The sequence below is a fragment of the Mastigoproctus giganteus genome, chromosome 10 (genome assembly GCF_048544385.1).
Source record: "Mastigoproctus giganteus isolate SK-2022 chromosome 10, ASM4854438v1, whole genome shotgun sequence".
NCBI classification, from domain to species: Eukaryota; Metazoa; Arthropoda; class Arachnida; order Uropygi; family Thelyphonidae; genus Mastigoproctus; species Mastigoproctus giganteus.
This window is the reverse complement of record NC_143584.1, coordinates 103,900,142-103,925,491: the sequence shown is the minus strand read 5'-3', so window position 1 is coordinate 103,925,491 and position 25,350 is coordinate 103,900,142. Positions and strand designations below refer to the sequence as shown.

The 25,350-nt window shown below is 38.5% G+C and overlaps 1 protein-coding gene across 2 annotated transcripts in view; it reads left to right on the top strand.

Moving 5' to 3' along the window:
* nes (lysophosphatidylcholine acyltransferase 3 protein nessy) overlaps positions 1–25,350 on the top strand; it is a 546,012-nt gene that overhangs the window by 44,659 nt on the left and 476,003 nt on the right. The window contains exon 1 of one of the 2 annotated variants that reach the window (XM_090382309.1): positions 18,446–18,536. The exons of the other annotated variant lie outside the window; for it this stretch is intronic. Coding sequence (XP_090238435.1) covers positions 18,476–18,536 — 61 coding nt within the window. The 5' untranslated portion in view covers positions 18,446–18,475. Of the gene's footprint in view, positions 1–18,445; positions 18,537–25,350 lie in introns of those variants that run through there. 2 annotated transcript variants of the gene reach the window in all.

Genomic DNA, 25,350 nt, shown 5'->3' with positions numbered 1-25,350 from the left:
TCGGTGTTGGGTCCACTGTTGTTTTGTGTATTTATCAATGATATTGATGAAGGTATATCAGGCTTAATGTCGAAGTTTGCAGATGACACAAAGGTTGGCAGGGTTGTTAATGACAGTAATGGCAGTGTGCTACTGCAACAGGATCTAGATAATTTGGGCAGATGGGCTAAGAAGTGGCAACTGAAGTTCAACCTTGACAAATGCAAAGTACTGCATATGGGTAGAAGTAACCCCAGAGAAACGTACCAACTGTGTGGTACTACACTTAAGGTGGTAGAAAATGAAAAAGACCTGGGAGTAATTGTGCAGTCAGATATGAAGTTTTCTGAGCAATGCAGACAGGCTGCTAGGGCAGGTCATGGGGTTTTGTCAATGATATATAGGAATTTTGCTAGCAGGGAAAAGGAGGTGATTGTCCCTCTGTATAAGGCAATGGTCAGGCCACGCCTTGAGTACTGCGTACAGGTCTGGAGGCCTCATTTTAGGAAGGATGTAGATTTGCTTGAGCGTGTACAGAGAAGAGCAACACGATTGGTGAGGGGAATGAAAGGATTCTCTTACCAAGAGAGGCTTAAGTTCTGCAAATTGCAGTGGCTGGAGACTAGGCACCTGCGCGGTGATCTGATTGAGGTCTATAAGGCCTTGAATGGGTTGAGCACGCTGAATTCTGATGGGATCCTTCCACTTGTTCAGATTACGAACCTACGGGGACATAAGTTCAAATTAAGAAAGGACAGATGTAGAATAGATGTGCGGAAATTTGCCTTTAGCCAGCGGGTGGTTAATTGCTGGAACAAACTTCCATCTGTCGTTGTGGAAGTTGATAGGTTAAATAAATTTAAGGAGGAACTGGACAGGCATTTGGAGGGAATGGTGTGATGATTTTTTTTTTTTTTTTTTTTGGCTGATGCTGCATAAGCTCCTACACTTGCTTTCTTGCATCATGTGCCACTACTACTACTACTACTACTACTACTACTACATCACTTTGGTTAACTCCTTCATAGCCTGCTTTGTGCCTCCCACAATGCATAGCTGAATTTCTTTAACAGCACTGCCTAAACCTTAGGGGAATTATGCAAAACTTTTGACAGCAAAGTCCTGCAAACATGTTTTTTGAATCACTTTGTTCCAGTCTGTGACAGTGTTATGAAAAATCATTTTCATAGTGTAGCTATTCCATAACTGCTTTTTGTCATCAGATCCCAGATTGTATATCTCATTATGAACTGTAAGTAATGTGACTTAAAAGTGGATATAATGCCCTGATCCACTGGTTGTAGGATGTAGGTAGTGCTTTAAGAGTAGGGGAAAAAAAATAATTCCTAATATCAGCATCAGTGTTCAGCATGTATGCTGCTGATAATTTTAATGTATGTTAATATTATCAGCATTAATATATATCTTTCTGTACATTAAAATAATTTTCCTCCTAACGATATTTATTCAACCAAATGGGAGAAGAGAGATGCGAGTACTTGCTATTAAATAACAAATACAAAATACGTAACAGAAGCTTGTTTTGCTGTGGTAAAACAAACTTCTGTTTAAGCTTTGTTACACGCTATGTTTATCTAACACAATCACACGGTACCATTCTTGATTTCCATATGTAATCTGTTTATTTAAATAAACTAAATGCAACAAGGCATAGTATTTTAAGATTCTATATCTATATAATATCGTGTAGATACACCATAGACAAGTCTTAAAGAAAAACTATGATCATAGATGAAAGGCACCCACCGATGAATAAAGCCAACTAGCTTTGAAACGATGCTGTCTGGGTGATGGTGCCCACCAAGCATAAGTGACAATAGTCTTCTCTATTAGTGAATCATTACTTATTCGAGGTAGTGCAATACATGGTAACTCTTTGTGAAGGATGAGCACAATATGAGATACAGATGCTTTTCACACTACGATCGTAGTTTTTCTTTAAGATTTGTCTATGGTGTATCTATACCGATATTATATAATAACGTATTTATGTATTCATAGCTGATGAGGAAGAGACACACACAGTTGAAAGTTTCTGTAAGTATTTTATTTTATCAAAAGAAGCAAGCGCAGCGAGCAGGGGGCAAAGCTCCCTAGTTAATATTAATATTGTTTGTCAACATAGGCAAAGCATTAATATAATTTGCCTTGTTGATAAAGTAATGTTTGACTCAGTAAGATGTGATGAAAGATGAAAAGGAGCCAGTTGCATGGTCAGCAAACATTGCTCAATTTGAATACTAATTGCTTATATAGTGACAGATGAGTGCAGTTCCAAAGAACACAAGGCTATGCATGACGATGACTGAAGGCTCCACTAGAGAAAGACAGTCACCTAGACTCCTAGAGAACCACTAATATTAATTTTACACTTTGAATAGTTGTTTGCTGGTGAGAGGATAGTGTTAGGTATGTGGTAAAGATTTTCACATATTCAGAACATAAATGAGCAAATCATTTAAGGTCATAGGTAATAAATAAAAACCCTATCATCTCAACCAGCTAAGTTTATGCAACTAGATATTTTAAGGTTAAATCACCATCACCAAGGAAATTTACTTCACTGTTAGATAGAATAGTCAAACTAGAGAAAACAGAGCTTCAAAGAAATAGAAAGTCAAAAACCTCTGAGTGATTTATGTAGTTAGGAAACAACAATGGCAAAAGATGAATTTCAGAGAATGGGGTAGGGAGACTTTATGCCAGAGCAAGTTCCAGTTAGGGAACATTTGACAAGCAACATCAGAGTGGACAAACACAAAAAAAAACAACCTTTAAAGTGAAGGGGTGATAGAGTGAATTGAAACAAATGAGAGCATAAGTAGTTGAGATAAGTGACAGTTAAGAGTATATAAGAAAAAGTAAGTTACCCTTGGCAGACTAGTAGAAATAGACTTCAGTAAGACTGGAACTGAGACCGTGTATATTTGTGAAAAGAATTAGTGACTTTTTTGATAGGCTTAAATCTCTCAGCAGATAAGTTTTGCTCCATTAATTCGACTACTTGAGATGCATTTATTTAGCTGAAATGAGACTTGTTGCAAAGAAGAAAAGTGCATGGGATACATAAATTATCAGCTGATGCAGAAGCCTATGGTAGATAGAAACTGGTCTGCAATCAAATCACAAAGGATGTTAGCAAGCTAAGGTGGATTATGAGAAGGCTTTGGTAAATGATGCAGAGAAAAATAGTGGATACTTCTTTTATTATGTAAACACCAAAAGGAAGGGAATGAATCACATTGGTCTGCTTGATATCTATGGTTCAACTGTTGATGATCCTGATCAGGTTGCTGACAAACGGAATTAGTATTTTCATCATTCACACATGAGGAATTCTTTGGAGGAGTGGATGCCAGAAGTTTATCAGATTCTACCAAAGGGAGCTAAATAATTTTGTAATAACTAAGAGAAAAGTGGAAGAGAAATTGCTTGAATGTAAGGAAGGCACCTGGTGTGGATGGAATCTTTCCAATTATATTAAGGTGGCAGCTAAGGAGCATCCTTGGATGGGGAATCCCCTGTGGACTGGAGATGATGTGTGAATATATCCCCAATTCACATAGGGGATCAAAGAATGACATTAGTAATTACAGACCTGTTAGCTTAACTTCTGTTCCAGAGAAAATAATGTGGTCACTGGTTAAAGAAGTAATGTAAGACAGGAGTTTGGTTATACTTCAGTCACAGCATGGGTATGTCATGGGACAATCTTGTTTGACCAATTTAATTGGATACTGGGATGCAGTAACAAAGCAACTGGATGCAAAGAAAAATTCTGATATCATATATTTGGATCTTAGAAAGGCTTTTGATACTGTTGCACATGGAAGACTACCGCACAAATTGGAGCAGTGTGGCATTGGAGGCAAACTGCTGCTATGGATAAAGGGATGGTCAAGTGGGAGACGGCAGAGTGGTTATCAGTGGGCACTGCTCTTTGTGGGCTAATGTTATTAGTGGAGTCCCTCAGGGTTTGATGCTGTGTAATTTTTGTTTTCTGTATTTATTAATGATATTGATGAAGGTATATTTATTAATGGTGTATTATTAAATTTATTAATTTAATTTATTAGTATTTACTTATTAAAGGTGTATTTATTAATGATATTGATGAAGGTATATTAGGCTTAATGTCAGATTGCAGATGATATAAAAGTTGGCAGGGTGGTTAATGACAGTAATGATGGTATGCTGCTATAACAAGATCTAGAAAAATTAGGCAGATAGGTGAGAAATGGCAGTTGAAGTTTAACATTGACAACTTCAAAGTAGAACTTCATATCATCCTGCAGGTGCATAGCAATAATCCCAGACTGATGTACCAACTGTGTGGTAGTACACTCCATGTGGTGGAAAATTAAAAGGACCTGGGGATAATTATGCAGTCTGATATAGGCGCATTATAGCCACAGCAGCTTATGCACCGATAAACACCCATAACACACACACACACACACACACACACACAGTCTGATATGAAGTTCTCTTAGCAATGCATACAGCCTGCCATGACAGCTTGTAGGGTTTGTCAGTGATATATAGGAATTTTCATAACAGGCACGAGGTGGTGATTATCCCATTATATAAGGTAATGGTCTGGCCACATCTTGAGTACTGCATGCAGGTCTTGAGGCCAAATTTAGGAATGATGTAGAGCTGGATTGGGTACAGATGATGGCAACGAGATTGGTGTGGGAAACAAATGGATGTTCTTACCAAGAAATTCTGCAGTTCCTCAAATAGCAACATCTGGAGACTCAATCAGGTCACCTAACAGGTGCCTGTTAGTTGATCTGATTGAGGTGTTTAAGCTTTGAATGGATGGAGCAAGCATCAATGCTGATGGGATTCTTCTCTTGCTATTAATATTATTTGTCAACATAGGCAAAGCATTAATATAATTTGCCTTGTTATTGGATGGGATAGATTAGGCGAAATTTTTTTTTTTTGTTGATACTGTATTATTAGCTTGTTTTCTTTCATCATTTGCACCTCTGATACTAACTACCAGACCCAGTGCAGGATAATAATATTGGTTAATTATTAATTTAATGCCTACCTGGATACTAATCAATCTTCCTAAAATCATTGGCTTTATCTTGGGTTTTCTAGGTGTATTGTATTCTGACCTGTGTTTGTGGAATAAGTGCATATGTAATTCTTCTGATTACCAGAGAATGTGTTCCCTCACGCCACCCGTTTGTCCCTTTAGTGGGTAAGTGATGTGTTATTAGTGTGATTGCTGCCTCTTCCACCCTCCCGACTGTGTGTGTGTGTGTGTGTGTCTTTGGCTTTCAGCCATTGAATTAGACAGCAGACATACCACAGATGTTAGATTTAGTGTCTGAGATTTTGTACTACAGCAGGCCCTCGTTATAACACGGTTCGCTTTACGCTGATTCGCTATAACACCGTTCTTACATTATAACCCATATCTGACTATAACGCTGTCACAAATCATTATAACGCTCTTTTACAGATTGCATTTTTGGCATATTTAACAAAATCGTTTCATTTGATGGAGCCAATAGCTTGAAAATGAATAGCAAAACAGCATTAAAACGTTTCCCACACTCAGTGAAATTTTCTCGCACGCTAATTTAATTGCAGTACAGTGACTTGTTACGCAGTTCCGAGTTCAACATTTTAAAAAATGATCAAGTAGAGTAATACCCCGACTTACGTGAACTCGGAGTTACGCAGTTCTTGATTTTTTCGTTTGGCAACACTGCCGCCCACTATCTTCAAGGTCGTTTTTCATATATGTTATCGATATATGGTGCGACGGTGGAGAGTGAGAGTGAAAGATGAACAAAATTCAACTTTGCTGCGCACGAGCTGCACATATATACAAGAATTTGTATTCCAACTGTCATATTTATGTGTGTGTTCGAATTCGTATTCAACTTTTGTCGGAAATTACATCGTTTTCACGAGAGAAATGGATCGCATCGGTCGAGCTGTATACGGTCAGTCCTCGTATAACACGTATTTACACTACACGAATTCGATCATACACTATTTATAAATACGGTAACGGTATCTTATAATATAACACGAACCGAATTGGCTTATGCACGATTCGCCTTTGTGTTTACAAGAAATGGCAGTCGAATGCAGAATCACCTCAACCGAACGCAACATGATAGGAATGAAGAGAAGATTCTGAAAATGTATTTGTTTTTTATATCAGTGAAGGGGAAACACATTTCACCATAACAACATAAAAACCTACACAATTCCAGCTATCGGTATAATCGCAAATGCAATTAGATCGAGTTTACTACCAGTTTATAACAGATTCCACTAGCAGAAACGCAACTGGATTTTTATTGTTTTATGGTAGTAACCCCTAGAAATGTGAGGTGTTAATAGTGTATCTCTGCCTTTATGGTGTTGTTTATTCAGTTGCTACATGCGCGCAGCTTTGTTTATGCATACTATGGCTTATGGCCAAAATCACACCGGGGTTTTCCCGGTAAGGCTTATGGTCAGTCCGCCTCTGTCGATAGAGAAAAATATGAAATTATGAAACGCTTTGAGCGAAATGAAAGACCATGTGATATTGCACGTGCTACAGACATAAATGAGGCAATGCCGGGAATTACAAAGAATGCAGAGAAAATAAAAACAACTTTCATAGCAGGTACAATTCAAAGTGTAATTAAAATCCATTAGATTAAGACACAAAGAATTGGAAGAGATGGAACGGCTGTCATCTGTTTGGATCGAAAATCAAATAAAAAACAAGTTTGCTTACGATAGAAGCAAAAGCATTAGCAATATTTTATTACGTAATAGTTGTAATAAAATACGTAAGTATTTTATTATGATTATTTATTGTGTTTGGTAATGTTTTGGTTACAAATGTGTGTTCAATCTTGGGTGATTGGCACCTAACCCTATTTTTCCCATAGGGCCTATTGTTTATATTGCACGATTTTGCATTGTTGTGTTCCTAGAAACGAAGGTTTCTAGGAACACAACTATTGTGCTATACGAGGACTGACTGTACAGTATTAGACATTGTGCATAACGAACAGTTTACTCGAACATTGAATCATAATTAATGCAACCAACGCAGTTACATTTTCGAAGAGTTAATAGTGGCGGATAAGAATGAAAAAGCAACAACATCTGGACGCAGTACAAAGACTATAAATGTAAGAAAAAGACTGAATTTGAAAATTAAATTGGTCGTTTTGAAGCGAATCGATTCCGGTCAATGACAAGTGGATGTGTGCCATAATTTAGGACTGGCAAGTTTAACTGTAAAAACAATCATAAAAAATAAAGAATTAATTTTAGCAGCAGGAAAGACAGCTGTTCTACTGCAAGCAACTAAGGCTAGGTCGACTATTAGGATTGGAGAGACTTTAACTAATTTTGTTGAAGATAATATCCAATGCAGAATTCAGTTAAGTTTAATATTATAAAGAGAGAGAGAGAGAGAGAGAGAGAGAGTAGCCAAATGATGATCTGAAGAAAACTCACCTAAAAAAAATGTGGAACCATTTAAAACTAGTTAGGGCTGCTTGAATAGACTTAAAATCCAGGGAGAAGCCCCAGAGTGCAGATCAAGGAACCAAAACTTTCAAAAAAGAACTTGTTAAAATTATTGAAGAGAGGTATTATGTGTTATATTTCTAAACAAGTTTTTAACATAGATGAAGCAGGACTTTTTTGGAAACGAATGCCTAAAAGAAGTTTTGTATCGAAAGAAGGAAAAACATGCCGGGTTTCAAAGTGGCAAAGGATTGGTTGACTTTATTGTTGGGTGGTAACGCTGCAGGGGATTTAAAATTAAAACCACTTTTAATTTACCAGGAAGAGGGCCAAAGTACAACCCAAAATCGACACATTTTTCATGATTAAATTCATCAATTAAATTCATGATTTTAATTGGAATTTTAAGTTTAATTTTGATACATGAGTAGTTACCACATAATTATATACATATGTAATGCAGAATATTTTATATGTACACATATTTGAATATTAAATACTTTGACCGACATTTGTGCATCTTTTCGCTACTGTTTATTATTGATTAGGAAATATCCTGTGGCACCGACTGCAACTCACAAATACATATGTTACCTTATGGGAATATGGTGCTCGCTTAGCGTGGATTCACTTAGCGCTCTGTTTTTCTGAAACGAATTATCAGCATTAAGCGGGGGTCACCTGTATATGGCAATCTCTCTCTTTCTTCCCTTCACTTCCCCTATACTAAGTATGTTGTGCTCAGCATGCTGTGTTTGGCTGGGTGTAATAGGTTTTTTGTCTGGTGTATTGTGTGTGCATTTTCCCCTCACTACTTGGACTTTTACCTAGCGAAAATGGCTGTGCTTCCCCATTTTCTTCCATAGTAGATTGTGCACGATAGGATATCGTTGTGGTATGTGTGTGTGGGACCTGATGGGACTTGTCTGACTGCATGCTTCTGAAAGTAAAGATTTTTGCTGGAGCTTGTATTAGTAGTGTTGGCGGTGGTAGTACAGTAGACTTTCGAAATAACGGTACCTTTGGGGATTCAAGGTGCCATTATTTCGATTTTTCCGTTATCTAGAAAGTTTTATTTTTAATATATTTAATGTAGAAATAATAAGGGAAAATAAGAAATTGAGAAATTAAGACTGCAATTTTATTAACTGCACATAAAAAAAACATAAACAAATCGACGATCCAATGTTATATTCTGCCATTAATACACTCCTGTTTATGCTCCATTCTATTTTCTTTATTATATCAAGTTTAGCCTGTGCAGGTAGCACAGTGGTATCGTCACCATCCTCCCCACACCGAGTGGAAAGGCTCAGGTTCGAATACCATCAATGATGCCAGGAACAGCAAAACAGGCAAATCGAGCAGAGAACACACGGAATTTACAGACACAATACACATGGGGTATACGAATTAATGTTTCAGGTGACCCTAATGTAATAGCTTGGATTATATAAAGTTTGTCACTAAGCTTTAATATTATTCTTCTTTTCTTCTCTATATGAGATTTATTAACTTTAGGAGTCATAGTGAGGGGTTTTTAATTTAAAATAAACATAAAACAGTGGTATACTCTGTGATATCCGTACAGAATTCATTTTGAAAATGGCGAATGTAAACAAATACAGTAATCACGACTTGCCGTGTTCTTTTTTTCGCCACTGCAAGACATCTGCGCTGTATGTATACATCCGATCTCAATGTTCTGTTATTTTGCAGGCGCTGTTATTTCGACAGTCTACTGTAGTAAGTTTGATGCTTTTAAGATTATTGCTATCCAAATGTAGAACCATGTATTAATATTAAACTTCTAATGCCACTTTCCAGCCCATCTGTTTTATCGCTTCTCATTGGAGTAGTGTATAGTGGACATAGTGTTATTTTTATGCAGTTCCCGTGGTTTCCCACAAATCCTCGTTAAGTACTCTGTTAACATTGCAAAGCCAGTCAGTGTGGGTTGTGTGAGTAGTGTGTTGTGTTGTTTGACTGGCCTCTTCCTTACTGGGAGGTGTGATCACCAGGAAGGAGCCTCCCAGCATCCATCCACTGGCATGAAGAGCCGGACCAGGGAGTTAAAAGACATCTGACGGGCTGTCCACACTCCTGCAGGAGCGAGAGTGGGGAGGGCCAAGGAAAGAGCAGATAAGAGACAGGAAAGTGGGAGACAGGAAAGACAGCGGGGGATGGCTGAGCATAGGCATCCCCCTCCCAGGTGAAAAGGAGTAGGAAGAGTGCTAGGTGCAGTTGTGGGAGTCCTGGAGAGGGACTGTGGGTAGGGAGAAGAGAACAGGTAAAGTTCAAATTAAAGAGTCCGGGATCGTCACAGTAGAGAATCACGGAGCGGTGTCGACAGGGCTGGCTGCAATTTGCAGTTTCATGACTTGAAGTTTCCAGTGCTGGTATCAGTTGTTGTGTGGAGGAGGTTATCAAGGAGTAGTGTTAGGGAGTTGCAGGTGATACCAGTGACGACGAAAGACCTCGTTGGCATAACTGGTCAGTGCACGGAATGCATCGTTAGATTCCAGGTTTCTGGCCAAAGTGATGTAGTGTGGAGGTCTAGGAGTAGTTGGGTTCTTAGGTCTAAGTATACATTGCACGAGTGCATCACGTGGTCGCAGTCTTCAGGTTCTCCGCAGGTACAGACTGCATCCTCGACTAGGCCGAACTCTAGAAGGCATCTCTTGAAGGACCTGTGGCCAGTTAATAGGAGGGAAGCATAGACATTAGGGAAGAACCAAGTGGAACGTTGTTTGTTGATGTAGGTTACCTCAGGAAGGAAAAGCTTAGTAGTTGCACCAGTTGTGGAGTTATTCCAGCGGGTTTTCCATAGGTTTATCAATTCTAGCCACACGTGTTTATGTTCCTGTTTGATATCGGTATTGATAGGGATTTGAATAGTGAGAAATTCTGCTTCCTTATTCTTCTTAATGGCATGAGCAAGTCCGATAAAGGCGGTGTGGAGGTTCAAGGGGAGGCAGCCGGTTAGTACCTATAAGGTGCAGTTGTTCTATGTGCGCAGGTAATTTGTAGTAACATAAGTCGTTGAATTTGCTGAATTTGACGTTGTGCATGCACTATAGTCATTCGGTGGTACCATATTGCACCTTCATATGTGACAATTGGTACGAATACTGCTGAATATAGAAGGTTGAGTTGGTCCTTTAAGACCCCAGTCCTTGCAGGTAATGCATGCTAACATAGTAATGTAATTTATCTTTTCTTTGGTAGCTTGGATATAGGGATGAAAGTTCTCCTGTCGTCCAAAATTACTCCTAGTACTTCACTGATCGGTAGTTTTTCAGTGGGCGGCTATTAAAACGTATGGTAAGAGGTCTGGAGAAGTCCAGTTTGCCTTTCAATAGGAGGGTTTTGCTCTTCTCAGTGGAGACAGTTTATTTTCCATGGCCCATACAGACAGAGCAGAGAGAACAACTGCAGCCTGGGTTTCTGTGATGGTGCGGGTGGGCCCTCGACGATGATAACCATGTCGGCATAAGAAAGCTGAGTAGTGTGTGGGTGGTCCCTCAGGAGCCAATCATAGAGTATCATATTCCAGACAGCTGGTCCCAGGATGGAGCCCTGGGGACAGCCTTAGGTTAGATGTTGGGTGATACAGTGATCTACCACTGCCTCAAAAGTAGCTTTTGAGGCAGTGGTAGAAATTCCAGGTACAGTTAGAGATTCTGGCCACCACACTGTGTCAAAAGCTCCTTTTAAGTCAATGAAGATTGCCAATACATAAGTTGCATCTGACTGTTCTGCCACTTTGAGGTTTTTAGATAGAGCATTAATTGTGGAGCACCCTTGTTTGAATCCAAATTGAAGCGAGAATGCCAAACCATTGGCTTCATATCGGGGTTGGAAACGGGAGAGCAGCAGTCTCTCAAAAACCTTGCCGAGAATGGGAAGCAGCGCAATCGGGCGGTATGCCTTGGAGGTACCTGTGGGATCCTTAGGTAAGAACCTCAGGTTAGCATGCTTCCAATGTGATGGAAAGTTGCCCTCACTCAGAAAGGTGTTGAAGAGTATCATTGGAGCTATGGCCCAGAGACGTTGCACAGTCTCATCTTCAATAAAATCCAGACCAGAAGCTATACCTTTTTTTAATTTTTTTAATTGCTGCATTGACTTCCTCTTCTGTGAATGGTTCCTCCATAATGTCTGGCTGGAAGCTGGAATTTTGTGCTGCAGTCTTCTTGTGGGTGCCAGTGTCAGAGTTGGTGTTGTCCTGATACATTAGTTCATCCAGAATCCAGTTGATTGTATCTTCCCAGTGTGTAGTCTCAGATGAGTCATCAGAGCGGGCAGAGTTTGACATCCATGGATCACAGCTTATTGGAGTAGTGTAGTCTGCTTACTGTGATTAAACACTGTGCCCATCTTTTTACCATCGGCAGACTTAGACATTAGAATTGAAATACAGGTGACCCCCAACAAGCACAGCTTTACCATACACAGATTCGCACTTATGCGGTAGAAATCCATGCGACATGGGTCGTGCTGCACGATGGCTGCACTTTAGTGCGATTGAATTTATAGTGTCATCGATTTCATTCTAAGCGACTCTGTTATCAGAGAGAGTTGTTTTGTGGCACTTTGCAGTTTTGCGATCAGTCAAAATGTAGCCTTTCTACATTGTACTACTTTTTTATCACAATATATTTTTCGTTATGTATCTTTCAACTCAGCAATTCTGAGAAACAGCGTGACTTAATACTTGAATGACTCTAGTCGGCTTGTCTTTGCTAGTGACAATGTCAGTGTGAGTTCCCGAGTTGAGTGAAAAGCGACTTCATTTTTTGTGTGTTTTGTCATTGAGTGAATTTATATTTTATTTCAATAGTAATCCTAATATAATGGCTTCAAAGCTTGCCTCTACATCTGCAAGTGATTCCAGGAAGCAAAAATCCAGAAAAATTTTGTTATTGCATGGAAAAATTATTATTTTGGGGAAAATAGAGCGAGGAAGAATGTATTCATCTTTAGCTAAAGAATATGAGTGCAGTAAATCATCGATACAAACAATTAAAGTGTGAAAGTGTGAGGGCAAAATTAAAGTAAGCATTAGGTTGGCAACAAACTGCAAGTACGAAATCCACTTTTGTTAGTCGACGTGATACGCTTATTGAAAAAATGGAACAGTTATTGAATGTTTGGATCGAAGATCAAAGATATAGAAATGTACCTCTCAGTTCTTAATGTGATCAGGTGCAAGGCCCAACTTATTTATCATCACATAGTGTCACTCTGCTAGTGCAGTGAATCAAGTTTCAGTGCATCCAGGGGAATGGTTCGATAGATACAAAAAAGAGCAAATCTGCACAATATTAAAGTTGTTGGTGAGATTGCTTCTGCCGATGTAGAGGCAGTGGAAAATATTTTACCGGAATTGAAAAATATAATAGAAGAGGGAGGATACATGGCAGATCAGATATTTAACTGTGATGAAACTGGACTCTATTGGACAAAAATTGCTTGACAGGACATATTTATCTAAAGAAGAACGAGTTGCACCTGTATTCAAAGTGTCAAAGGACAGAATCCTTTTTGTAGTAATGTTTTATAGTAATCCTGTGTGTTATCAGACACTCAGTCTAAAACACTGATGGATCCAATATCTTTCTATTACAGAAGATTTAGGAGAAGTCCGGTTGGCCTGCCTCCCTAAAATCCACTCGTGCACACCTTCTCGATGGTAAGCCCTGTTACATCACTCAGGTAGCAACGAACGTATAGAGTGGTTCTCTTCAAGATGCCTGGTCAGCGTGAAGAGGAAAAGACCAATTCCCTCCAGCATATGACAGCATGTCAAAACAAATGGGCCCTCAGTCCCCAGCGGCTTTCACTCCCCCTCTTATGGCAGCGAGAGGATCAGAGTGGAAGCAGAGGGTGCTAAGAATCTCTGGGTACGACCAGGCTGCCATGCACGGAAACTGAACTTGGCCTGTTACAACGTAAGATTGCTCATCGGTGAAGACAAGATATCAGAACTGGAAAAGGAATTAGAAAATGTGAATTGGAATATCACCGGTTTGGCTGAAACAAGAAGAAGAAATGAATCACTTATAAGTTTATCAAGTGGAAATCTGCTGTACACCAATGAAACAGTTAAAGGAATGAAGGTGGAGTTCGGTTTCTGGTCCATAAAGATTTAAAAAACAACATTTTGGAATTCAAGAGTACATCACCAAGGGTGTCAAGACTAATACTCAAGATTTCTAAGGGGTATAAGCTAAAGGTTATAATGATTTATGCACCAACATCGAGCCATGATGATGAAGAGGTTGAAGAAATGTGCACCGAAATTGAGTCTTCTAGATGAGCAGAAAACCCACTACACTATTATTATGGGAGACTTCAATGCTAAGGTTGGAAAAAGATAAAACAGCGCAGAAAGGGAAACTATAGAAATTTTTGGAATTGGTGAAAGAAATGAAAGAGGTCAAAGACTTGTGGAATTTGCAGAATCTCAAGGATTGTCAGTGATAAACCCTTTTTTCAAGAAAAGGGTGAACAGAAAGTGGACATGGAAGAGTCCAAACGGATTAACAACTAATGAAATCGACTTCATCCTCACTAACAGAAGATATATTGTGAATGATGTTACCGTCCCGAATAAGGTAAATGTTGGAAGTGATCACAGAATGGTAAGATGTACACTTGATATAGATATAGGAAAGGAAAGGAAAAAACTGACTCGAATAAATAATACAAAGATCGTTGAGATAACAGAAGAGGAGAAAAAGCAGTATGTACCGGAACTTAAGAACAAGTTTGAGCTTCTGCAGACTGCTCAGGACCAAGATATCGACGAGGAATATTACAACTTTCTGTTAGGCACATTATAGCCTTAGCAGCTTATGTGCCATTAAGCCTCCAGAACAACAACAACAACTTTCTGAAAGTGATAAATCCCAAGAAACCTATAGGGAAAAAGAAATCCAAAGAAAAAATTAGTCAAGAAACACTTGTTATGATGAACTGAAGGCAAAAAATGAAGAGCAAGATAAACACTGACAAGGAAAAAAATTGAGTATACTGAGTTATGCAAAGCCATTAGAAAGAGACTCAGAGAGGAGATAAGAAGATTTAACACAAGAAAAGTAGAACAAGCATTAAAGGAAAACAAAGGATTTAAATCAGCAGCCATGAGCAGTAATACAGAAAGACAAATGATACTGAAACTGAAGAATAGCAATGGTGTACTTATAAACAGCAGAGAGGGTATAATTCAAATAGCAGAAGACTGCTATAGAGAATTATACAAGGAGCAAGGGAATGATACCAGCAGTGGGCAAGATGTATTGCAAATTAGCAACACATACGACATACCCAATATTCTTCCTGATGAGGTAGGACATTCATTGAAGAAAATGAAGAATCAGAAAGCCCTGGGGGGAAGATGAAGTTACTGTAGAGTTGTTAAAATTGGGAGGAAGAGACATAACACAAAAACTGGCAAGGCTCTTCACAAAGTGCATAAGAAAAGGCAGGACGCCTAAGCAGTGGAATAATGCAGTCATAGTTTTGCTGCATAAGAAAGGAGATAAATCAGAAATTGGAAATTATTGACCAATTAGCTTGTTATCCCACATCTACAAGTTGTTCACAAGGGGCATTACTAACAGATTAGAAAGAATACTTGATGAGAATCAACCGAAAGAGCAAGCTGGCTTTAGGGCAGGATTCTCAACTATGGATCACCTTCACGTAATATCACAGCTAATGGAGAAAGCAAATGAATATAAAACACCGTTATGCCTGGCATTTGTGGATTATGAAAAGGCATTTGACTCCATACAACATAAGGCAATGTTTCGGGCACTGGAAAGACATGGCATAGATGCCCCACATATTATGATTTTGAAGAAAAATATATGAGAATGTTACCTCCTTTATTATTACTATTATTAGCCATATGGTACAAGGAAGTCTGAAACTTATGCTGCACCAGCCAAAAAAAAAAAAAAAGAAAAATCCCGAGTTACCCCCTGAGAAAGAAAGGAGAGAGAGAGAGAGAGAGGGAGAGAGAGAAGTACAAAGGAATCACCAAGAAAGAGAAGACTGATGATATCCAGCTCAGGACCCTGACTGGATATCATCAGTATGGGTTTGCCAAGCCCATACTCACCAGATGTGAGCCCCGGGGTTAAATTAGACTAGACAAAGACAGTAGGAAATTTAAAATCGAGAAAGGAGTTCGACAAGGAGACAATATCTCCTAAGCTATTTACTGCTGCCCTTGAGGAAGCTTTCAGAAGATTAGACTGGTCGCAGAAAGGAGTCAATGTGAATGGAGAGTACCTAAACCATTTACGATTTGGAGATGACATTGTGATCATAAGCCATGATCCCAAAGAATTAGAGAAAAATCTTAATCAGTTATGCACAGTTAGTGAGGATTTTGGACTAAAGATGAATATGGCTAAAACAAAAGTAATGATGAACAAGTATGCCACAGAAAGGGAAATATTGATTGAAGGAGCAGTAATTGAAAAGGTGGAGTCATATACTTACCTGGGACAAGTTGTTAGCTGTAATAATGATAAATGGTTAGAAGTCAAGAGAAGAATAAATTTTGGATGGATAGCATTCAAGAAATATAGTCACATACTGAAGAGCAATATCCCAGTTTGTCTGAAATGTAAAATAATCAACCAATGTATACTCCCCACCACGACTTATGGAAGTGAAACTTGGGCACTCACCAAAAGAATGGAAGAGAAGCTGAGAACTACACAGCGAAGAATGGAACAAATTATATTGGGAATCAGACTGTTAGATAAGAAGAAGAACACATGGATTAGGCAGCAAACTCAAGTAAAGGACATTCTTATCAAAACTAAAGAACTAAAATGGTCTTGGGCAGGACACAGCTCGAAGACATGATGACAGATGGACTAAGAAAATAACAGAATGGTACCCAAGAGGAGCTAGAAGAAAACCTGGAAGACAAAGGCGGAGATGGATAGATGAAATCCATGAATTTGTGGGTGGCCCATGCTCAAAACAGAAGGAACTGGAAAGGCCTTCATCCTGCAGTGGATTGAAAATGGCTGATGATGATTTGTAGTAATGCATTCTGTTGATTATAAATGCAAGCCTTTATTAGTGTATCATTCAGAAAACCCAAGGGCTTTGAAAGGCAAAAATAAATCCTCTCTTCCTGTTTACTGGTGATCAAATTGTTAGAGCATTGTTTTGTACCTGAAGTTTAAGGATATCTGAAAAATAAGGATTTATCATTCAAGGTGCTCCTTATCTTAGACAGTGCTCCAAGTTACCCAGTATCACTTCTTGTTTGCATTCCAAATATAAAACTTGTGTTTCTTCCTCTGAAAACAACATCAATTTTACAGCCCTTCGGCAAGGGATCATTTCGACTTTTAAATATAAGGAGAAACTTGGCAAATCTTGTTGATAAAATTGAAAAATTTCCAGATAAAAATGTGCATCAATGTTGGGTTGAATTCACAATACTAACATTTTGAAATAATTGAAATAATTGTATTGAAATAATCAAACAGTCATGAACTGAAATGAAGAAGTCAGCATTGAAGAACTGTTGTAAGAAGCTACTCCCTGAAACAGGAAGTGACTCACAAGACCTCAATATTATTCAGACAGAAGTTGAGAAAATTATTAAACTTTCAAACATTATTGGAGATGAGGGATTTAGTGATATAGGGCAGGAAGAAATTTAGAACATATTCATTCCCATCAGGAGGAATTAAAAACTGAGGAGTTAGAAGAACCCTGGACTCCAATAAAGATATTTACAAAGAAGAAGAAAATGAAGAGCAGAAGAAACCTTAACTAACAAACAAGGGTATGTCAGAGATTCTAAAAGCAGCAGAGTTCCTGAAGGAGAAGATTATGCAGGAAGATCCCGACTTTCATAGGAGTATGAAAATTAAGAGAGGCATCAACAGTATTATAGTTTTTTATGTTGACATGAGAAATATCATGACAAAACAGCAAGAGACAAAAATTACAGATTTTGTAAGTAAGTAAACTTCAACTCCAAAAGCACCTTCTGCTAGCAGTTTCAACAATTGAATGTTTCTTCATGTATTGGTAAGTCATGGTCAATTAAAAGTTCTATTTCATTGTTTTACTACTTTTTCCTGCATGCAATTTTATTTTAAATTTAGATAGGTATACATTTCGATTCCATAATGGAAGCTTATATCTGATTAAGTCTCTGTTGTTTCCATAATTTAGTTTTGATTTTTTGGGGTTTAGTTTTCTTTCATCGTGTTTTCTTTTAACATAGCAGCCCTTTACATTTACGTTAGGGGCACAAACTCGTTGGATCTATGAAACAAGAGATGAGAAATTATGGAGGAAGTCAGTCTCAACTTTAATTTTTGAAACCCCCATTCCATCAAAAATTAGCATGAAAAAATATTACTTCTGTGTATTTTATGATGTTTTTAGTTGGAATACATTTTAAATTATAAAGTGAAATTGTTAATTTCTTATAAAAATAAACTATACCATTTGTAACACAGATTATGGTTTTAATTTCCTACATAAGTTTCAGAACCTAACCCCTGTTTTTCCATAACAACAGTAACCTGCCGGACATGCAATCGGCATGCGCGAATGTTGGTCAGAATGTAACCCCAGGACTCAGCGGGGGTCACCTGTACCTACAACACCATCATTAACAGTCCTATAACTAATATGCCCCCCCATGCACTAATTTGATGACTGGGTACCCCAGACTTCACATTAGTCTATGAAGCACAGTGGCCATTTATAACTATTCTTTGTGTCCCACTACTCAACCATTTTCCTTAATCCATAGGAGGAATTTACCCCAGTACTACATTATTCCATTTTATACAATGATTATACGTGTGGTATATTGTCAGATTTTACTGAAATCTAAGTGTATGGTTTTATAATTATCATTTGTATGTAACTCCTCTGTGTTGACCTCATAGTCAGGGGAGCATTAATGCTACAGCCAAACCAGCCATGGCTGGGAGCCTCACCCGAAGAGGAATCTCACTTTCAGTGTAAATATTTTCTAAAATAGTGATAAAAATTTCTAATAATAATAGTTTTTACGGACAACGGAAAAATATGTATCAATGTATGGAATGCTGTTGCTACTTAAGTAACCTAAGTTAGTCTTCACTGTTATACCCTATAATTACGTATCTATCATTAACAATGCCTGCACGCATTCTAGGAACTTAACCAGGACTGCAACAATCATATCTTTTCTGACATGATTGTTGTTGTGGATCCGCAGTAGCATTCTTGTTTTACTAAGAACACGGAATAATAATCTATAAAAACATGTAGTATTTGTTTGTGTATAATATATATTTATATTTTGCACCCGCGCGCGCGCGCGCGCACACACACACACACACACACACACACACACACACACACACACACACACACACACACACACACACACAGGTGATCAGTATTTATTGAACAGCATACCAAGAGAACCAAAAGGCCTCTTGGTATACTGTTCAATTTAATAAGAATATAGAATATAGGTAATCGGAGTAAAAGTATACCTATTGTGGCATAAGGCCAAATACTTAAATAACTTAAGTTAGTCTTCATTGTTATACCCTATAATTAAAGACATAAAATGATGAAGAAAATTACCAATAAAAGGATACATTAAATGGAAGTTGATGAGGGTTAGCACCACTCAATACATCCTATCCTATAAGATAATTGGCTACAGCTATCTGTTTCTGTTTGTTATTTGCCAGTTTGTTTAGGTCCAAATGCTTTAAAATTATAGCTGCAATCTATGTTAAATATAGCAGTGAATCAAAAATAAATAAAGAATGAATCAAAAATAAAGTGAGTGCCAACTATAAATTACATATAAGTTTTTTTTATACTAGTGAAAAGGAAAAGGAAAGGCTTTTGATGAATTAAGGCAAAAAGGAGGAAGAGTAAGGAAAGCAATAGCACCTCAATTTCCCTCGGATTACTCTAATAGATTTTGAGGTATAAAATTTAGAGTTAGAAAGCAAAAGACAAAGAAAAGGTATATTATAGAGATACTTTGGATTTAGGATTGCTGCTAAATTTAACATAGATTGCGGCTGTAATTTTAGATCATTTGGGCCTAGGCAAACAGAAACAGATAGCTCTAGCCCAGTGGTTTTCAATCTTTTTTTAATAATGGCACCCCTAAGTAATTTATTTTATTTTGCGGCACCCCTACTCAATTTTCTGTCTGTTAGATCTGATTCTCTCTCTCTTTGTATATATCCGTATATATATACAGGTCGACCATCACTAATCAGGCCACCGCTAATCCGGTTCCACCGCTAATTTGGACATAATTTATGCAAACGTAATTTCAAATTTCCAGGGTCAGTGCACCCGCACTCAGTGGGTGCACTGACCTGCCGCTACTGTTTTAGTGGCATCGGTTGCAGCTTCAGCTGTTGGCGTGAACTTGTAAACACTGGCAAGCCATTCTCACTTGTTTTTCGTTTATCATTATAACCTGCTCACATTTAGCCCCAGCTATGGTTCCAATGCATAAAGGAAGTCCCTCTTGTGGTGTAAAGCGCAAACACCGTACATTGTCCATAACAGATAAAGTTGAATTTCTGAAAAAAACTTGACAGCAGTGTGTCTGTGAGAAGTTTAACTCTGCTTAATTGTAAATTCCAGCAATTTCTCTCAGTTCCTCTTATCTTAGTAATTTTCTTTTAGCCATTCCTTTTTAGATTTTTTTTTTTTTTTTAAACACACTTATACAAACTTGCAGAAAAACACAACACAATATGATTCGCTAACGAACTTGTTTTCACAAAATCTCTAACAATACTGACAAACTTATTGCGATGTTTGAGAGTGTATTTTATCGTAATTAGTTTTATTGCACTGCTCTCTGCACGTGCAATAAACTAATCACAAACGACCTTCATATGTATGCCGTAATGGCGTCACACGTATGTGGCCAACATGGTTTCTCAATAAATAAAGAGAATAAACCAACATATGTGGCAATGTTACAAAAAAACGACAACACTGACATTACAATATTTATTTTAGAATTACTAATCAAATTATTTTTTGGTCCCTTGGGAAATTTTTTTCTTAAACTAGCGTGGGGGACTATGTATATGTAGTAGTAGTAGTAGTGGTGGCATCTGATGCAAGAAAGCAAATGTATGAGCTTATGCAGCATCAGCCAAAAAAAAAAAAAAAAAAATCACACCATTCCCTCCAAATGCCTGTCCAGTTCCTGCTTAAATTTATTCAACTTATCAACTTCCACAACGACAGATGGAAGTTTGTTCCAGCAATAAACCACCCGCTGGCTAAAGGCAAATTTCCGCACATCTATTCTACATCTGTCCTTTCATAATTTGAATTTATGCCCCCTTAGGTTCATAATCTGAACAAGTGGAAGGATCCCATCAGAATTCAGTGTGCTCAACCCATTCAAGGCCTTGTATACCTCAATCAGATCACCGCGCAGGTGCCTAGTCTCCAGCCACTGCAATTTGCAGAACTTAAGCCTCTCTTGGTAAGAGGATCCCTTCATTCCCCTCACCAATCTTGTTGCCCTTCTCTGTACACGCTCAAGTAAATCTACATCCTTCCTAAAATGAGGCCTCCAGACCTGTACGCAGTACTCAAGGCGTGGCCTGACCATTGCCTTATACAGAGGGATAATCACCTCCTTTTCCCTTCTAGCAAAATTCCTATATATCATTGACAAAACCCCATGACCTGCCCTGGCAGCCTGTCTACATTGCTCAGAGAACTTCATATCTGACTGCACAATTACTCCCAGGTGTTTTTCATTTTCTACCACCTTAGTGTAGCACCACACAGTTGGTACGTTTCTCTGGGGTTACTTCTACCCATATGCAGTACTTTGCATTTGTCAAGGTTAAACTTCAGTTGCCACTTCTTAGCCCATCTGCCCAAATTATCTAGATCCTGTTGCAGTAGCACACTGCCATTACTGTCAGTAACAACCCTGCCAACCGTTGTATCATCTGCAAACTTCGACATTAAGCCTGATATACCTTCATCAATATCATTGATAAATATACAAAACAACAGTGGACCTAACACCGAACCCTGTGGGACTCCACTAATAACATTAGTCCAAGAAGAGCAGCACCTATTGATTACCACCCTCTGTCTTCTCCCACTCAACGGTCCTTTTATCTATTGTAGCAACTTACCCTTAATACTATTCTGCTCCAATTTGTGTCAAAAGCTTTCCTGAAATCCAAATATATGATATCAAAATTATTTTTTGCATCCAGTTCCTTTGTAACCACATCATAATATCCTATCAAATTTGTCAGACAAGGCTTTCCCTTAACAAACCCATGCTGTGTCTGAATTATTGCTGCAGTCTTGTCTAGATGATCCTGCAATGCATCTTTAACCAGCGACTTCATTATTTTACCCGGAACAGAAGTTAACTAACTGGTCTGTAATTACTCGTGTCACCCTTCGATCCCCCTTTGTGAATTGGGGATATATTTGCACATCTCCAGTCAGTGGGAACCTCCCCTGACTCCAAGGATGCTCTCATAATTATGGCTAAGGGTTTACTTAGTTGCTTTGCCGCCTCCTTTAATATAACTGGATAGATCCCATCCACTCCAGGTGCTTTTCTTACGTTTAACTTCAACAATTTCTCTTCCACTTTGCTGTGAGTTATTACAAGATCATTAAGCACCCTGCTACAATTTGATAACCTTCTGCCATTTTCAAACCTTAATAACTCCTCATGTGTGAATGTAGATGCAAAATACTCATTCAGTTTGTGTGCTATCTGAGCAGTATCATCAACAGTCGAACCATCGATGTCAAGTGGACCAATCAGATTCATCCCCTTCCTTTTAGAGTTTATATAAGTAAAGAAATCCTTGCTGTTTTTCTTAGCATCTTTTGCCAAGGATTTCTCGTAATCTGCCTTCGCCCTCGGAACCTCTTTTGTGACCTGATTACAGATTAACTTATATCTGCCATAGGCTTCTGAGTCGCTTGATAATTTATATGCATCCCATGCATTTTTCTTCTCTGTTACGAGTCTCATTAGTTCATTTGACAACCATTTAGGTCTAAACCTTGAACAATATTTTTTAATAGGTATGAAACTTTCAGTAGCCGCCACGATTAATTCCTTGAATGCTTCCCACTTAGAATTTACTGCTGGTAACATCGTCAGTTGATCCCACTGTACAGAATTTAAAAACTGTCGGAGACCACTGTACTCGCCTTTACGGAAGCAAAAACCCTTTCCTTTACCCCTGATGGTAATTAAATCTTTAAGTAAATCCCACATCAGTACACTGAGATCACTGCCACCTAGTGGTTCTTTTATCTGCAAATTCCTAATACATGAATGATCACTGCTGATAACCAGATCAAGAGTATTACTTTCTCTGGTTGCCTCTCGAACATGCTGCTGCAGAAAACAATCATCCAATAAATTCACAAAAGTCTGACTAGTGTGTGAGTGCCCAACCCACAAGTTCCAGTCAATATCTGGGAAGTTAAAATCCCCCATTATAAGACATTCCGATTTACTAGCCCACTCTATTTCTCTGTACAATTGTTCATTGTACTCATTCGAGTCATTAGGCCTATAACACACTCCTACTCTAATTTTTGCTTTCGCAGTGCTTATGTCACACCAAACTGACTCAACAGTGCACTGTTCATCTATATCAACTGGATGCACTTCTTTTGATTTTATGTTTTTCTTTATTAACAGCATAACACCTCCTCCCTTCCTATCCTGTCTATCCTTTCTGTACACATTGTACTCCCCAAATTCCAGTTCGGCATTCCTTATATCTGTGTGGCACCACGTCTCTGATATCCCAACAGTATCCGCCTTTGATGTCTTGACCAACACTTCAAATTCATCAAATTTATTTACTATACTTCTAGCATTGGTATACATGCAAGTATACATGCACCTATTCCTATTCCCAGCCACTCTAACACATCCCATATACCCACCTGTTTCACAATGACTGACACCCGTCCCTGAATCCCCCAACATCCCTCGCTCCAGGTCGCTACTTATTCTAATAGAAGTTGTGCAAGAATCACCTTCACCTCTGCCTACGGCTACTGTTAAACTATTAGTTCTTGTATCCCCCCAAGCCATCAGTTTTCCGACCCACCTGACACTGCCTCGATAGCATCAGCAAATATTCTTGCACCCTTTCTATTTAAGTGTATCCCATCCCTGTAGAAGCAATCTCTCCTGTTAACTAGTACAGTCCAAGCTGAAAAAAATTCTACTCCTTGAGCCTTGCACAATCTTTCCAGGGCCGAATTGATCGACAAGGCTCTCATCATATACTCCCTCCTATCGTGTCTGGGCAGAATTGCAGACACTTTCAAATTCAACCCTAATTCACGGCTTTTTTTCATCAGTGACCTGTACTTTTTAAGTAATTCTGCCGGTCTCCTACTCTTAATATCATTAGTGCCAACGTGTACAACTATATCACCTTTTGTGCCCTTAAAAGATGATATCTGCTCTACAACGTCATCAACCTTTGCCCCTGGCAGACATACCCTGGTCCTGTTCCATCTATCCTTTCTGCAAAGGATGTTTCCCGTTTCCCTGACAATAGTCACCAACAACTTCTATTTCCTTTGGGACCAGCACAATCTGCCTTGGGGGTTGCCGCTGTGTTGCGTGATGACCAAGTGCAAGCTCTGGCGTTGATGTGGGCAGCTGAGAGCCTGATGGGCCCCTCAATTTAGATCTTTCGAGGGCATCCACCCTGTCCTTCAAACTCTCATATAGGCCCATAACAACGCTGAGTTGTCGCCTGATTTCCTTACACTCCTTACATCGCGCACACACAAAGACATCCCCCATGGCAATATCATGTTCCATTCCAGATAGTTCGGCAAACATTTCACAAGCCGCACATTTTTTAAGGCTGTGATGCGTTGGAGAATCGCCCCCCTCAGTTCTCCCCCGAGTCACAGCACTCCTGCCACTTTGTGCCCGTTGCTTTGCTGCTCTAGTTTGGGGCATGATATTTTAAATTAATTAGATCAATAAATTAAATTAAATGTCAATACTACGCTATCTAATAGAAACAGTGAAGCGTATTACTGTTTCTATAATTATACGTTAGAGCTACCTAACTACCTCAATTAAAAAATTTGAATTCCCGATCACTATATACAAAACAATGCCTGCTATATTCGAATGAAATAACGGTTTTATAAAGTATTATGTATATCTACAAAAACTGTTTATACAAATAAAAATAAAAATAACCAGCATAATTAGAACTATAAGACAACGTATTAAGTACAATATAAAATAACAATTATGTAAATAATAAACAAAAACTTATCGTTTTTTTCGGAGCCTGTAAGTCGCAGCTGTATTTTCTAAAGAGAGTCTATTAAGTGCAATAGCATCATTAATACACAGCCATTTCTGAATAAACAGAATATTTATAAGGTGGCATCGTTTTAAGTTATATCTCATATTGTGAATACCTTCACAACTAGTTGCCATGATATTGCACTACTTCGAATAAGTAATGCTTCACCTAAGGAGAAGACTAATGTTACTTATTCTCAGATAGGTACCATCACCCAGACGGCACTGTTTCAGGGCTATTTGGCCCTTCTTCGGTGGGTGGGTAGGTACCCAAGTGATGCAATGATGGCAAAACAGTTATGAAGGATAACTCCACAATATGAGAGATGCCTGATGGTATATGACATATTTAGACTAAGATGCATTTAGGGCTTAAGCCTCAAACTGCGAGCAAATTTAGACTATGTATATATTAAGTGCAATAGCATCATTAATAC